The 17,920-nt window shown below is 45.6% G+C and overlaps 1 protein-coding gene across 4 annotated transcripts in view; it reads right to left on the bottom strand.

The window, feature by feature from the left end:
• Positions 1 to 17,920, bottom strand: part of atp11c (ATPase phospholipid transporting 11C (ATP11C blood group)) — a 123,626-nt gene that overhangs the window by 56,247 nt on the left and 49,459 nt on the right. For all 4 annotated transcript variants that reach the window (XM_079503694.1, XM_079503695.1, XM_079503696.1 and 1 more), the window contains exons 4-7: positions 9,275 to 9,355; positions 6,140 to 6,250; positions 3,634 to 3,762; positions 1,260 to 1,348 (exon numbers count right to left, since the gene is read on the bottom strand). In XM_079503694.1, coding sequence (XP_079359820.1) covers positions 1,260 to 1,348; positions 3,634 to 3,762; positions 6,140 to 6,250; positions 9,275 to 9,355 — 410 coding nt within the window. The remainder of the gene's footprint in view (positions 1 to 1,259; positions 1,349 to 3,633; positions 3,763 to 6,139; positions 6,251 to 9,274; positions 9,356 to 17,920) is intronic.

Below are 17,920 nucleotides of genomic sequence, written 5' to 3'. Positions count from 1 at the left end.
TATGTTATATGTTAGCTGTTGAAAAATAGCAGATCTACAAGCTCATAGCGCGGCACCGTGCTATGAGCTTGTAGGTCTGCTATTTTTGAAAAATCATGAAAATGTGGCGCAAATCTTTGAATATATATTCTTTCAGAGCGAACGTTTTTAACTGAAATCTTTGCTTCTGGGGGGGTCCCTGGAACTACATATTTTGAGATGGGGGTCGGCGGCCAAATACATATAATTCTAGGTCCTTGACATGAAATAGTTTGAGAACCACTGACATAGAAACATGGGGGTTTTTCAGAAAACAAAGGGCATTTGCCCTGTCAGAGGGCATTTGTAGAATGGTCCTCAGGTCTAAATGAGGTGGCGATCGCAGCACCATCAGCCCATCCATCCCCAGCAACTCACAGAGAGGGTGCTATGGATTAGCAAGTGCAGCTGGTTAGCCAGCAGAAAGAACACTGCCAATAACCCGATCTGGGTTATTGGCTGAAAAGGCAGCGTCTGGTGCAGTGACTATGTTTAGAACATCTAAAAAAAACACACACACACTGATGTGCGCTGAATGGTAATGCCGGTCGGTCTCCTTGCCTATAGGGGGAGCCAAAGACTTTTCTGCGGATTGAGCCCCAATAACAGTGAAGGAGGGAATGAACTCTTTTCTGAAGCGATGAACTTTCCCTTCGTTTCCTGGGAAGCTTCTCGGACGCGGCGAGAGTGAGCTAAAATAAATATGATATGGCTTGCTGACAGCTCTACACTTAACAGTGAAGATGTTAACCCATTTAGACCCAAGAAAAGATTCTACAAATGCCTACATTTTCATTTCAAGGACACCCACAAATATTATATGTAATTGGCCGCCGACCCCCATCTGAAAATATGTTGTTCCAGGGACCCCTCCAGAAGCAAAGATTTGAGTTAAAAACGTTCGCTCTGACAGAATATATATATTCAAAGATTCGCGCCACATTTTCACGATTTTTCAAAAATAGCAGACCTACAAGCTCGCAGTGCAGCATTCGGTGCCGCGCTATGAGCTTGTAGATCTGCTATTTTTCCAACAGCTAAAGCATAACATAATGCTTTAAAACAACAAAAGGGGTTTCCCGCCCAAAGTGGGTTAATAACAAGAGTCTGCAGGGAGGATAATCTTTTCTTTCAGCCAGTTGATTTACTCCTACGTATAACAAACGCAGGCCACTAAAAGCCAATGCGCTGTGCTTTTAGTGTCAGGACCCCGGAGGGCCGGCGAAGAGACGGGTGCCTACTTGTAGAGGTCGGGCTGCGGCTGTTCACACTCGATGGTGGCGCTGATAGACTCCAGATCCTTCTCTGCATCTGGCACCGTGTAGTGAGTCTAGGGGGGAAACGCATAGGAGAGGCAGACTTTCAGAGTGAGACGAGTGTGAACATGTGGTCTGATGCAATTTGGCTAATATGCAAAGCAACGGTAACAGTGGAAATCTATGCTCACACAAATAAAGCAACCCCACACGACACAGTGTTCAAGGACACGAACAAAGTACGTTCACATTCAGCGCTTACTACAGAAATCGTTCACATTCAGCGCTTACTACAGAAATCCCCACCATTGTTGGGAGGAAAAATCACTGAAGTACCTTCGTTTTTGATTCAATGTGTGCTTTTCATGATCATTGTGTACTTATGTCATCATGTGTGTGTGTGTGTGTGTGTGTGTGTGTGCATTTATGTTAATATGGCACAACAAATGTCACCCTGTGTGTGAGATATTAAAAATGTACCCGTTCCAAGCTCAAATCTACCAGATTTCTCAAGTTTCCTGCCTGAGCACGTCAGGGGTCCCATGAGGCTCAGCCTGAAACTGAGAACTCTAGTTGCTGACACCGTAAGCTAACAAAAACAAATTGTCCTAATAAAACAGATAATAATTATACTTAAAGGAGTACATCGCACTCCCCCCCCCCCCCCCCTCTCCCCCCAAAAAAGAAAAATATATACATTTTCTATCAATTACACAGGAGACTCCTTCCGGAGACTCTGCCGGTCATCAAATTATTGGCTTAAATTCAGACCTGACGACGACTCCACAAATGTCTTCTAAATCATGAAAGTTTTCTGAAAAACCTCATGTTTCTATGTCTGTTGTTCTCAAACTATTTCATGTCAAGGATGCATTTGGCCTCCGACCCCCATCTGAAAACATGTTATTCCAGGGACCCCCCAGAAGCAAAGATTTGAGTTAAAAACGCTCTGAAAGAATATATATATTCAAAGATTTGCGCCACATTTTCACGATTTTTCAAAAATAGCAGACCTACAAGCTCGTAGCGTGGCACTCGGTGCCGCGCTATGAGCTTGTAGATCTGCTATTTTCTTTTCAATAGCTAAAGTATAACATAATGCTTAAAACATCAAAAAGGGTTCCCGCCCCAAAATGGGTTAAGAATGCGCCAAAAACGGGAAATTTCAAAAAATTCATTTCAAGGCTTCATGGGTGTGTAAATGATAGAAAATAAGTCATTTTTTTAGGGCGAACTACCTTTTTAATACCGAGAGCACTGAGGGAATGTTTCGAGCAGACCTAACAAGGTCTTAACTCTACGTGGAAATATCGGCGACAAAAGCAATGTTCATTTTCTTTTCTTTTTTCTTATATTTTTTATCCCACGATTCTGTAACCCATTTTTCACCCCTGTGTCAATTATCTAATGTGATCCTGGGCTCTACACACCCTCAGCCAACCTAGTCCCCATATAAGGGGGACATGGGGAGAGCAACGGACTTGAACTCATGCTTCCTTCATGCCTGAGTGTCCAAGTTGCTCCTTTACACCTGACAGGGGGGAGTTTCCCTGGTTGGACGTTGCTCCTTTACACCTGACAGGGGGGAGTTTCCCTGGTTGGACGTTGCTCCTTTACACCTGACAGGGGGGAGTTTCCCTGGTTGGACGTAGCGCGTTGGAAGGAACACGCAATGTTCATTTTCAAAGGACAACAGCGTCGTGAAAGCTACAAACTGACGTCCAACACCACTTCAGGCAGTTTGTCGCTGCGTGACATGCATAAACACACCGTGCTCCAATGACGCAGTGGAGCGTCAATCATTCATATGTTTTTGCTTCACCGTTTGCACTCCCTGCCCCCCCCCCCCCCCCCCCCCCCCCATAACATTTTTTTTTTTTTTAGTTATGATAATAATAAAACCACACTTGGTGGGTTTTGTAAGCGCTTTTGTTTGAATAGCAAAGTTTATTAACCCATTAGAACTAGGAAAAGCATCCAAGTGTCCTTTTAGATTTTAGCGTTGGCAATTAAAAAAACCAGCAGATATAAAAGCTCGCATTTGCTTGTGCATTGCAAAAATCTTGAAATTGTTTGAAAGATTTTTTTAACTTTTTTTTTTTATATCTTCTTATCTTCTCTTCTGGGGGCGGGGTCCCTGGCACAAAGCATTTTCAGATGGGGGGGGGGGGGGGGGTCCACAGCCAAACGCATTATTGTTTTGGGCAGGAAAAAATCTGAATGGTATAACAACTTGTGGGAACGAGAATGGAACAGAGCTGGTTATGTTGTGTGCGCGAGTGCCTGCATGCATGTGTGCGTGCGTGTGTGTGCATGTGTGTGTGTGTGTGTGTGTCTGTGTGTGTGCGCATGAGGCTACCTTGTGGTTGGACTCTCCGTCCAGGCTGGCGGTGGTAACAAAGCAGGTGTCATCGTCCCTGCTGGACTTCAGCAGGATGAGGTCACAGGGAAAGGTCTCGTCCTCCTTCACCTCCAACACGTCTCCAACCTGCAATGGCAGCAGAAAAACCACCCCGTCAACGAGCACCCTTTTCAACAGTGGTGAGGGGAAAAGTACTTTTCTACGCAAGTAAAGTATCAATACCGCAAGGTAGAAATTCTATGTGTACAAGTCAAAGTCCGGAATTATAAATGCCCGAAATGAAATCTTTAATGTATGTTTTGTAATAAATGGTATATAGTGCCTTTATCCAAGGCGCTTTACAGAGATGGTGCACCCACTCACACACTGATGGCGGCGGAAAGTACCATGCAAGGCACCAACCAGCACATCAGGAGCAATTAGGGGTTCAGTGTCTTGCTCAAGGACACTACGACACTAACTCTGGGGGAGTGCATAGGGTTCGAACTGGCAACCTTGCGGTTACCATCCGGCCACTCTAACCCCTGAGCCACCGCCACCCCGTAATAATAAGCAACTAGTAACTACACTCTGAAATAAATGTAGTGAAGTAAAAGTACAATATTTCCTTCCGAGACGTAGTGGAGTATAGAAGTAAAAGTATTGTAAATTGGATATACTCAAGTACAAATACCTCAAAATTGTACTCCACCACTGGGTTTTCAAGTGTATGGAGACAACGCATCGACGGTGAGATTTGGCCATGCAGAGTCACGCAAAGAGCAAGCCAGAGATTGCTCACAACGCGTTGCGACGCGTTGTGAGCTTGTCGATCGGCTATTTTCAGCAAGTGTAAAATCTGTCATTACGACGGCATCAAGGCCCGCCAAAATACATTTTGTTCGACTGGATCAACTGTAGATTTAGTCGACTAAAATCGTATGACATAGACATGACATAAAACTAGACTAACACCAAGACATTCTTGACTTCAGGTGACAGAAATGTGACTAAAACTAAATGAAACCGTTTCAAGAGACTGACTGAAAACTAAAACAGAAATTTGCTGCCAAAAACAACAGTGGTGGTTTCAGCACAACACACACACACACACACACACACACACACACACACACACACACACACACACACACACACACACACACACACACACACACACACACACACACACACACACACACACACACACACACACACACACACACACACACACACACACACACACACACACACACACACACACACACACACACACACACACACACACACACACGGAAAATGCGGTGACGTCATAAGAGCACACTGAAGTGTGGCCTATTTCCGAACGACCGGTTAAACCAACACACCTTGAAAGGCAATTCATAACATTAGCCTAAACCTGCTGTTGGTCGACTCTACACGTTGATGAGTCGTCACGTTGTGGATTGAAATAATAATAAAGCTCAACAGGACCAATTTCCCCACTGGGGGAACGGTCGTGACACCGCAGTGAAGCACGCACACACTGGATGACCCCAAATACTGAGTTAGGGTCGGTCAGTGCGGGGCCAGTGTTTTTGATTTTTTAGTGTTTGGTCTTATTAGTCTCTTCAATAGTTTTCATTTAAGTTTCAGTCACATTTTAGTCACCTGGAATGTTTTAGTGTTAAGTCTAGTTTTAGTCGACTAAATGTCATAAGATTTTAGTCGACTAAATCTACAGTTGATTTAGTCGACTGAAATGTATTTTGGCGGGCCTTGATGCCGTCGTAATGACTGATTTTACACTTGCTGAAAATAGCCGATCTACAAGCTCACAGCTTGAGCTTGTAGATCGGCTATTGTCAGCATGCAACCGCTGTGTAAAATGACTTATACTGGATCTCTTGTCCACTATAGTCCCTTCCTAACATTTTAGTCTAGTATTTATTTGTTGACAAAATTGTCAGTGTATTTAGTCTCAGTTTTAGTCATCATAGCTTAGTTTTTATTTAGTTTCCGTCAGTGAAAAAAGGTAGTCGACGAACACTTTTCGTCATAGTTTTAGTCGACAAAATCAACACTGGTGCGGGCGGGCACACCCGGGGAGCAGCGCGCTGAATAAAAGAATGACAAGAGGGAAGCACCAGTGCACTCACAGTGCCAATTTCCCGAATGCACCCAGAATCCATAGAGGAGATCAAAACCAGAATCAGGAATTAAAGTGCAAAATACAACTTCAGTACAAGTGTGGGAGATCAGAAGACCGTCATTCCATTGATCGGAGATCGTCCTTTCCACAGTCACACACACACAGTCAGACACACAGTCACGCACACACAGTCACGCACACACAGTCACGCACGCACACACAGTCACACACACAGTCACACACAGTCACACACACACAAGCTGCAGTAAACCAATCCTTCATGATCGGTCCACACATCCGAGACATCTAGCCCCCGATCCCGCCTCTGTTCCGTTTCTCTGACCTGACATTTCATTCCAGTCCATTTGGCTGCAGCGAGAGGCCACACTGTACCTTGATCTTCTCGCTCTCCTTCTCCTGCGTTCGGCCGCCCTCCAGCACCTCTGTCACCAGGTACTTATTCACCTCGTTGTCTGCCTTGTGCCGCAGCCAGTCCTCGTACCCCTGGGAGACCACCGGGATACAAGCAAAATGAAATGTCACCACAGGAGGAAAGAAAATGCGTATATGGGCCCAAGTCCTATTCTAGGATTTGTTGAAAGGAGACAACAGCTCACACACTTTCCCCAGACGATTAACACAATATGTCAAATGAGGATGTTTTTAGTCATATTGTTCCTGCGCTTCTACATACTGCAACCAGGTGAAGAAACCACAGACCGAGGCTTTAACCTTTGCTTTTTATGAAATATCAAAATGCTGTAATATATATATTTTTTAAGATATGACCGGAAATAGCCTATCTACGAGCTTGTTGACCGGCAGTTTTCGCTGCGCAACATGCTATCATAACAGACATGCTGGTTTCTATGGAAATGACGTGACAACGGAGAACTTTAACCCATTTTGGACTGAGGTCGATTAAATAAAAACTGGCTTCTAAATCCCAAAGGTTTTCTGAAATACCTATGTTTCTATGCCAGTAGTGATCAATATTTCATGTTAAGGACCCCCCCCAATGTTCGCTCTGCCTGGGCCGTAGCTCAGCGGTCCAGGGCCTCCAGGCACCTTGGCCGGTAGTCCAAGTCTGGCAGTGTGCCGCGGGTTCGACTCCTGATCCAGACGGCCTTTACTGCATGGCAGTCCCCCATCTCTCTCCCCCATTTCCTGGGGGAGAGAGAGATGCCTACTGTCTGTCCCTCTTTAAAAAATATAAAATAAAAAATGTTCGCTCTGAAAGAATATATATATTCAAAGATTTGCGCCACATTTTCACGATTTTTTCAAAAATAGCAGATCTACAAGCTCATAGATCTGCTATTTTTCAACAGGTAAAGTATGACATAATGCTTAAAAGTTTTAAACATCATGTCAAACTTTAGCTGTTGAAAATGTTTAAGTTAAAACCAAAACCAAAAGGGCTTCCCGCCCAGAATGGGTTAAAGAAGGGGGCTGGAGAGAGTCAGAATCACAGTGGCCAAGTGTCACACACCCTCGGTGACACTGGTGCAGCCAGGGCCATACGATACGGCTGTACCAGCGTGTACAACACAAAGACACATACTGTCGTAGGCCTTAGTACAGGCCAACATCGTGCAGAGTCAAGGATATCCTGTGGTACGCACGCATGCACACTGAATGCGAGGTCATCGTCAGACAACAGACAATGCATCTGTGTGTGTGTGTACACATGACACCTTCAGGATTGCGCAGCTGTGTGGCACGTTCAGGACAGCACGGGAATATAAAGTGCATTATTTGCACAGCAGTGGTGGTACGTGCACTGTCTGGCACATATACTACCGGCCGGGGGAGGACAGACCCGCCGATTCAGTGCAACACGAGCAAAATCGTGAACGTGAGGGTCACACAATGGGGGACCCGCACACTTCACGATTCTATTACCGTGTGTGCACTGAGGCAGCATGGCAGACACAACCACCAGCTGCAAGAAAGAAAAGGCGATGATGGGTTCCAGTCAGTGTGTTGGAACAGCACACCGCCAGACACTTGGTTATGGTGGGGTGGGGGCGGGCGGCTTGGACATAAATCCAAACGCTTCCTAAAAGTGGTATATTCCAAATTCGTGCCACATTTTTCAAAAATAGCAGACCTACAAGCTCATGAGCTCTTAGATCTGCTATTTTTCAATAGCTAAAGTATAACATAATTCTTAAAACAAAAGGGGTTCCCGCCCAAAATGCGTTAGGTTTTCAATGTAATGAGTCCCGAGATGCAGGGATGGTCTTTTAGATGAGTCCCAGGGACATTTTATGAGTCCCAGTTTTTTTTAACAAATTGCAGCATTTAACTCCCATTTCATTTTATATGGTTATAATGTGGTTATATTCATGTAGTAAACAGAAGAAGAAATGATTATTATAACTAAAGCTAGCAAAATATCACAATTGTTTTTTTATGTGTATAAATAAAATAAAAACAGTAGTACAGTAGTGCATCCCGTGGATGCAGAGGTCGTTGTTTTATTGCGTCCCTTAACTATAAATGGCATTTTGGGATGCAAAATGCACCCTATTTTAATCTGTGTGGTGTAGTGGGGGGGGGGGGGGGGGGGGGGGGGGGAGCTTATGAGTCACGCAAGATGGGGATGGGGTTTGGAATGATGAAGACATGAGGTGAGAGACGGAGAGAGCAGAGAGAGAGAGATGCCAGAGAGAGAGAGAGGGGGGGGGATGTGGGTGAAGGTGGTAGTGACGGTGACGGGTGGAAGGAGAGGGGAACGTTGGGGGGAGGGATGTGGAGTGACAATGCCAGGTGCATGGATGGAGAGGAGAGGAGAGGAGAGGAGAGGAGAGGAGAGGAGAGGAGAGGAGAGGAGAGGAGAGGAGAGGCATGGTGGTGCAGTTAGTTGACCTGACTGAGGCAGGCTTGCAGAGCAGAGCGCCCTGGCCTGTGTGTGTGTGTCGTGTCCCACTTCAAAGCTAGAGCGCTGCTGCTATAGCAGTGTGTGTGTGTGTGTGTGTGTGTGTGTGTGTGTGTGTCACATATACTTTTTTTGGAAGGAAGTCCAACCCTGCTATTGTGCATTTCAAAAGCCCCCCCCCCCCCCCCCCCCAGTACTGGGGCCCGAGCACCAGAAAAGAAAAGAAAACAAATAAATAAATAAAGCCAATTGGTAAAACAATACATCTAAAGCCCGGGGATGCGTACTGAGATAATAAGACCCCCCCCCCCCACACACACACACACACACACACACACAACCCCCATGCACCCACTTTCATCATTTTGTCTCAATATGAAAGGCTCTCTGTGTGTGTGTGTGTGTGTGTGTGTGTGTGTGTGTGTGTGTGTGTGTGTGTGTGTGTGTGTGTGTGTGCGTGCGTCGCCGTTTGTTTGGTCACGTTCCCAGACAGTGTGTTCCCTCTCGTCATCACTTATTAAAGGAAGTTTTGGAAGACGATGAAACGGGTAGGAGAAACAGAACGCGATGATGACACAACACGAGCGTTTTGCAATAATACAACTGGTTGGTTGCTCAAACTTATGAGGGATGGATCGCCTTACCTGCTTGATGGCGGTTACTGTGATCACGAAAAACAATGGTAGGCCACTGGTGACTGGGCTGGTGGGGGTGTCCACTATCACCTGTGGGGAAGCAAGAGGGGAAGAAGTTCAATATTAGAAACCAATTATCTGTGAACAATGGATTTTTGGATATACCCAAATCTTGCATAACTTGCAGTTGATACAGAGTACCGTTCCGATAATGGTGTGTAATGGAGACCTGGCGGATGGCGGATTCAGCCGTGGCTAACCACAGTTTAGGGTGGATTTGGGTCATTCAAAGATATTATGAATTAATATCGGATAAACCGTGGGTGAAATAATGCGGGAAATAAATTAATGGCATCCATCTATAGGATTATTATAGCTTTTAAAAAACACACAAAATCTCATGTTTAAAATTTTAAGATTTGTAAAACAATAAATCATTGTCTTTGTCTAAGTAATCAACTGGGGCAGTTTCATGGTGATAACAATTTAACATAGGTACGGTTTTTGCCCACTCAATTCATAATTAACGTTCCAATTTTGGAGCTCTGGCTCATGGACTATAAGAACCAAAAAGAACTGAACCGGTTAGCCAACCGGTGGAAAAGGGGCCTGGGAGTGTACACATGGAACCAAATGGACCGTTACGGGCCAATTTGTACACTCTCAGGAGTTACAGTATGGTTTGAGAACCACCGATCTGGGAATAAACAAAATATAAATCACACCCGTGTGAAGTGAGGGACCACCGTTCATCAAGAACGGTGGTCCCTTATTGGCCAAGGGTTCCCACCGACTACACATGGCGATTTGCTCGGACACATTTCTCCATTCATTGTCAATGGCATTTAACCCATTTTGACCTGAGATCAGATTCTAAAAATGACAGTTTTCTGAAAAAGCTATGTTTCTATGTCAGTCGTTCTTCGATTTTTCAAAAATAGCAGACCTACAAGCTCGTAGTGCGCCACTCGGTGGCGCGCTATGAGCTTGTAGATCTGCTATTTTTCAATAGCTAAAGCATAACATAATGCTAACACCAAAAGGGGTTAATGTTTGTGTTCAGAGTCAGACAACACAAACATTAAACTCTATTTACGCCGTTTATAGAAATTGTGGTATCGGGATCGGATCGGGAACGAAAAAAGTGTAATGGGGACATCCATACTGACAACTCTAGTGAACAACATGATACGAGGCCTGTCCTCTAAAGTGGAATGCTGTGTATCTACATGTATCTAGAGTCCCCCACCACTGTAGAGTAAAAGCAGGACGTGTTACTATAATATCTCTGGGTTTTGTACTGTGTACTGTGTGTACAGTCAGTGTGGCACATGGCAGGAGTGTGGTGGGTGTTGGGCAGGCAGGCGGGGCGGGGCCTCTGCTTCTCCTTAACCCATTTTGACCTGAGATCAGATTCTATAAATGTCTTCTACATCCTGACAGCCTTCTGAAAAAGCTATGTTTCTATGTCAGTCGTTCTTCGATTTTTCAAAAATAGCAGACCTACAAGCTCGTAGCGCGCCACTCGGTGGCGCGCTATGAGCTTGTAGATCTGCTATTTTTCAATAGCTAAAGCATAACATAATGCTAACACCAAAAGGGGTTCCCGCCCCAAAATGGGTTAACTACAGGGTGTAGCCTGTGGAAGTGCGTGTGCATGTGCATGTGCATGTTCGCGCGTGTGTGTGTGTGCGCGTGTGCGTGTGCCACCACTCCCATTTTCACAAATCACAGAGGATAACAATCCCCCACACACACACACACACACACTTTGTGTGTGTTTGTTTGTGTGGAAGGAGCCATGGAAGGAGGGAGGGGAGCTCACGATTTCTGGACCACAAGGACCATCTAATGAAAAGGGAGCCAAGGGTGTGTAATGTATTAATCTGCAGGCACGAGGGGCGGGGGGGGGGGGGGGGCAACGCTGCCTTTCCTGCCAAGATAGGATCCAAGAAGGTCCTCCTCGCTCGGCTCACACCGAGAGGCCTCGGCACAACGCACGGCCAGGCCAGCACCGCATGGCCGGAGCACAGTGGAGGAATCTGGTGCAGGTGTCTGTGTGTGGGTCCGTGTGTCCCTGTTTTTGTTAGGTTTTTTTTGTTGGAAATAACTATTTGTACATTTAAAAACTGTGTACATTGGTGACTATATAACTATAATCTACTATGATCTTGAGGCCTTTTTCTTATCAACTAGTCAACTAGTACTAACAAGGTCGACTAGTGGATTTGCTAGTCGATTAGTTGAATAGTCAACTAGTTGCTTGAAGCCCTAATACATGTTTACTTTTTTTTTTTTACATTTTTATTAAAGTTCCTATACGAGAACATATGTAACAACTTATGCAACAGATGGAAAACCTTTTAATAAACTGTTAAATGTCAACTGAAGATTATTATATTATTATTTTTACAATGAACAATCAAATAAGTCAATCTAAAATCTGAAACTGAACTTTAGTTAACTCTCTGGCATCCACATTTTGTTAAAAAAAAAATTACTATCCATTTTTTGTCAAATAATGGCCGATATATATATAGGCCAAACCCATTGGTCAGGCTCTAGTCTAGTGTAGTTATTATGCATAGATATTAAAATTACACCTGTGTGAACTGAGTGGTGCAACTCCTTTCTCCCCCTGCCCCTCTCTCTCGCTCTGTAATTAGCAGGCAACAGTGCAACACTATCTTTTTCTCTCTGTTTCTGGCACAACAGCGCCACTTTTGCCCCTACTGGTACTCATAGTCACACACATAGGTTAACATGGACATTGCTGTTCCTTGGAGTGGTTGCACCACTCAAAAATAGATTCCTCATTGGTTGCTGCAGTTCGTTGGAGCCATGTGTGTTGACGAGAGGGCGGAATAAGTGACTACTGGCCAATCACAGCGCATCTTTTCCGGGACTTATCAGACCCGAACATGCGCTCTGTGACGCACACTTCCGCGGGGCTTCGCAAGGAATCTCGGGAATTCTTTGCCCTCCCTTGAGCACATACGCTCCAGAGCCGAAAGGGGCGTCTACCTTTATATGTCTATGGTGTTATGCACTGTCTCTCTCTCTCTCTCTCTCTCTCTCTTATGGCCGAGAGAAGAACCAATGTCTGGTGACCACTGCTAATCACAGAAATCCAGCTCAGGTGTGTACCACATGACCACCAGAGGCCCCTGGACAATGTACAAACAGTCCTGTGTTTTATTGCGTGTACTCTAAAGCCATCAGATTACTCAAGCAACAAGCATGAGGACACAGTTACAATGTGCACGTTCTACACACATGCGTCTACAGTACCAGGGCAGGAATTTCACAGCGGCCACAGCGGCTACCGCCCTTGTCGCTACTACTCTGTTTGACCGTGTGTCCCTCGAAAAAATAATAGATGCCCCAGGCCGGCCACAGTGGCCTGCACTGCCCCACCTGACATGGCCTCAGTGTTGTTAGACTACAAACTAAGACGAAAAATGTTCGTCGACTAACTTTTTCCACTGACTAACTAAATGGAAACTAAATGAAAACTATGCTATGGTGACTAAAACTGAGACTAAATATATTGACAATTTTGTCAACAAAACTAGACTAAAATCTTAGGAAGGGACTAGTGGACAAGAGATCCAGTATAAGTCATTTTACACTTGGTTGCATGCTGAAAATAGCAGGTCTACAAGCTCACAACGCTTCGCAGTAGATCGGCTATTTTCAGCAAGTGTAAAATCAGTCATTATGACGGCATCAAGGCCCGCCAAAAAACATTTTAGTCGACTAAATCAGCCGTAGATTTAGTCGACTAAAATCTTATGATATTTAGTCGACTAAAACTAGACTAACACTAAGACATTCCTGGTGACTAAAACTAAAGGAAAACTATTCAAAAGACTATGACTAAAACTAAAATCAAATTGTCAACACATTATTTTATGAAATAAACAGGTTATGTTACTGATAGTTATTGTATACTGCGCATACAATAACAGTATACAATATTAAAATGTAATCGCCCTAAACCTCTAACTTAAAAACATTGTTTTATTTGATGGCCTCTGTGCCTTCAAAAACAATGAGAACACCAAAGGCCAAGTGTCCTCGACCCTAAAATGTTGAAATGCCAGGCCTGGTCTACACACATGCACTGCAGCATGCCTTTCACACATACCTATGGCTTGTTAGCATTCTGCCAGTGAGTGGTGGAACCTGTCGAGAGTACACATGTGTCTACTGTCTACAAGAAGGATCGCTTTCTCACATACCTAGTAGGGCTTTAAGCAACTAAACTACACTAGTCAACACCTTGTTGGTACTAGTTGATAAGAGAAACAAAAAAAAGAAAACAAAAAAAAGTTTTTGTAGGCCTCAAGATCAGGTAGGTAGGCCTAGTTAAACAACTAGTCGACTAGTAAACTAGGCAACTAGTCAACTAGTAAAAATCAGTAGAAGTGAAAGCCCTACTACCTATACAGCTTGTTGTACCCGCTTCCAATGTTTTCAACCCAGAATCACCAGTGTGTTACTCATCAATGATGAGTAACACACTGCAATCCAGTAGAGCCAGTAGGCTCTACTGGGGTTTACTGCCTGTGAAACGCGGAGCGGCGGAAGTGAAATTATTGCCGCCGAAGCGAAAGCATTGTGAAACTGCAACAACTTCGCTTTATGTTTACTAGTACTTTACTTACCTACCTTACGTGGCCGGTTTAAGACTGAGGTTAGGGTTAGTAATAGGGTTAGTTCTGTAGTCGGACAACGCGTCAAATGCCACGTCGGACAATGGCTGACGACAACAACAACAACGTCCAGTAGGCTCCATTGCATGGTCTTGATAAGTAACCTACTGGTGATTGTGGATTGATAACATTCAAATCTGCTACTTGTTTGCATTCTGACCGTGAGCGGCCGGTAGGACCCGTCAGAGAGCGGCTGATTCATTTGAGAAGAGAATGTTTTCCCCTCACGTGTGCTCTGACTGAGGATGAGATAAACCCGCCGAGCGGCATCCTCTGTATTGAAAGTACAGCGCAGTGGCTCCCAAACTGTGGGTCGGTACCCATGTCTGGGTCGCGGACCCATTTTTATGTGTTTTTTGAGTGGTGCAACCACTCCCTTACGGAGCTGTGTGTGTGTGGGTGGCTGGCTGGCTGGGTGCCTGCCTGGGTATGAGCACGAAAACAGCATGGTTGTTTTTCACCACCTGTGCGCAACCTAACACACACACAAACACACACGCACATACTAACTGTATATATGATGATTTCGGGTGTGCCAGTACAGTACAGTACAGTACAGTACAGTACAGTACAGTACAGTACAGTACAGTACAGTGACCGCCACATGGTAACTGTCATTTCTCAACCGTTTCGGACAACGACCTCTGCATCCACGGGATGCACTACTGTACAATTTGTAAAAATGGCAAAATATGACTCCTAATGTCATTGAAGTGGGACTCATAAAATGTCCCTGGGACTCATCTAAAAGACCATCCCTGCATCCTGGGACTCATTACATTGAAAACCTATTTACATGACTGTATAGGTCCTTTAAATGTCGACGTCAGGCCTAAATGCCATTAAACAGGGAACCGTAGCCGTATCCAGGTCAACCCGGGGGCCCCACCACCATTGTGTCGGGTGGTCAGCTGACCACCCGTCTCGTGGCGACATGGGTCCCCGAAATAGCACTACTGTCCCGCGTCCCACAAATCAAAGATATGTGTGAAAAGAATTGAGCATGCGATACCATAAACCACAAATAATCTTTAATCGTATTTGAGAAATGACTCCAAACTCTCAAGAGGGCACAGCGGACCGAAAAAAAACAAAAACATGTGCACATGTATAGACACACAGGCAATGTGCAGAGTGCACACGACACGTGTCACTCCCTGGCCCTCGTGTGTAGTGCACGCCGGGCCGGACTGCTGCTTCTACTACGAGCCTGTGGGAGCTTCGGTGTGATTACAATTAGCCAGGGGATAAATCAATTAGAAGGCCGAGATGGACTGGTGCACATGGAGCGGTCAGGAGGAATGCACGGTCAGGGGGAACCGGGGGAGCACGCGTGTGGAGGGTATAGCTGCATCTGAAGGTGTTGTGGTGGCAGGCTACTAGTCCCCGTCACTGTTTTATGGCAGCAGATTTTGATTTTAGTTTTAGTCATAGTCTCTGGGATAGTTTTCATTCTGGTTTTAGTCCCCTGGAATGTTTGTGTTTAGTCTAGTTTTAGTCGACTAAATATCATACGATTTTGGTCAATCTACAGTTGATTTAGTCGACTAAAATGTATTTAGGCGGGCCTTGATGCCGTCGTAATGACCGTTTTTTTTATTTGCTGAACATAGCTGATCTACAAGCTCACAACGCGTTGCGAGCTTGTAGATCTGCTATTTTCAGCATGCAACCAAGTGTAAAATGACATATACTGGATCTCTTGTGCACTAGTCCCTTCCTAACATTTCAGTCTAGTTTTTATTTCTTGACGAAATTGTCAGTATATTTAGTCTTAGTTTTAGTCATCATAGCTTAGTTTTTATTTAGTTTCCATGTGGTTTGTCTGTGAAAAAGTAGCACGAACATTTTTCGTCTTAGTTTTAGTCGACGAAATCAACACTGCTCCCCCATAGGCCCACGGTTCCCAAAGTGGGGTCCACGACGCACAGCCAGGGGGTCCGCAAGTTGTTTTTTGTTGTTGCTAGTGAATTATGGTTTGCGTGATATGTGAGCTTACCATAATCAGAGTAATACTCAATCATATTCCATCATATAGAGGCTATGCGCATGCTGTTTTACCCATTTTGACCTGAGATCAGATTCTAAAAATGTCTTCTACATCCTGACAGTTTTCTGAAAAAGCTATGTTTCTATGTCAGTCGTTCTTCGATTTTTCAAAAATAGCAGACCTACAAGCTCGTAGCGCGCCACTCAGTGGCGCGCTGTGAGCTTGTAGATCTGCTATTTTTCAATAGCTAAAGCATAACATAATGCTAACACCAAAAGGGGTTCCCGCCCAAAATGGGTTAAAGTCATTAAATGCAATCAAATAGGACTTTTCTGTTTGGATGTATGGGCTGTCAAGGCCAGAAAGTCGGGGGTTTTTTACACTCAGTAGGTATTCCCGCATAACTTCCAGGTACAGTATGATGATGATGTCACGCACATACCCTCTATTCAAGGGCTTTTGGGTAGAAATGAAACAGACTCCAGTCACTTTTAGTTGGAGCACTGCAGAGGCTGCACTTCTGTGACCAGCAGTTGCTTGTTGACGCTCGTTAATACACGTCAAGGAAGGCAATTATGTGTCTGCACTGTCAAATAGGTCTACATCTATTCTAAGATAGATGTAGAGACACAACAAATAAAAGTTGGACGGACCGCATCAGAAATGTGGACCTCTAAGTGGACCTATACCACGGGTCACGTCGGAGAGAGAAGGATGAGGCTGGCAGGGCACTGCGTCAGGCACCCAGAACTTGAGGCAAGTAAATTGACCCTATATGGGAGCCAGCCCAGGGCAAAGCCAGGAGGGGAAAGAAGCGTACCGCACCTATGTAGACGTGCTGCGGCGCGACAGCTTGACTGACAACACTGCAGAGCTCAAAGAACCTGATTGTTGGATAGGAAATTGTGGAGGGCAGCGATCCAGGAATCCAGAGTCTCGCAGCAACTAACTAACTAATAGGGAAGAAAACAATAGTATATACATCTCAGTCTGGGCCACCGCAAGACAGAGAGCATCCTCTCTCTCTCTCTCTCTCTCTCTCTCTCCGAGCGCTGATGAGAGGTGGAGGAGGTTGAGGAATGATGGTGCAGCACTTTATTCTTTCCGATCTAATGAAATTGATAACATAGCCCGGCAGCAGCACGCGTGGCGTGCGACACACGCACACACCTTTTTTTGCAGAGGTAGCTGGGTTGCAGGCCAAACAATTACAGAAATTAATAGAGTGACTGCGGGGGGAAAGCGCCGCTGAGGACAACGTGTCCGCCCCGTGACACGTAGCCAAGTGGCCAAAGCAAGCTACCCGTCCTGGGCTGACCACACTGCTGCAGCAGAGTGGCCAGGCAAGCCCCCCGTCCTGGGCTGACCACACTGCTGCAGCAGAGTGGCCAGGCCAAGCTACCCGTCCTGGGCTGACCACACTGCTGCAGCAGAGTGGCCAGGCAAGCCCCCCGTCCTGGGCTGACCACACTGCTGCAGCAGAGTGGCCAGGCCAAGCTACCCGTCCTGGGATGACCACACTGCTGCAGCAGAGTGGCCAGGCCAAGCTACCCGTCCTGGGCTGACCACACTGCTGCAGCAGAGTGGCCAAAGCAAGCTACCCGTCCTGGGCTGACCACACTGCTGCAGCAGAGTGGCCAAAGCAAGCTACCCGTCCTGGGCTGACCACACTGCTGCAGCAGAGTGGCCAAAGCAAGCTACCCGTCCTGGGCTGACCACACTGCTGCAGCAGAGTGGCCAGGCAAGCCCCCCGTCCTGGGCTGACCACACTGCTGCAGCAGAGTGGCCAGGCAAGCCCCGTCCTCCTCTGTCCAGCGCTTGGTTAGCGAGGGTGGGCCCGACTCCATCATCATCATCATCATCATCATGCTCACTCGGCTAATGGCCAGGTGTATAATTAGAGGACTTCTCAAAGGCGACCAAATCGCGTGCCATTCTGCAAATCCA

Source organism: Electrona antarctica (genome assembly GCF_951216825.1).
Source record: "Electrona antarctica genome assembly, chromosome: 1".
Classification (NCBI taxonomy): domain Eukaryota; kingdom Metazoa; phylum Chordata; class Actinopteri; order Myctophiformes; family Myctophidae; genus Electrona; species Electrona antarctica.
Note: the sequence above shows the minus strand (reverse complement) of the source record. Positions and strands in the feature narration are given on the sequence as shown.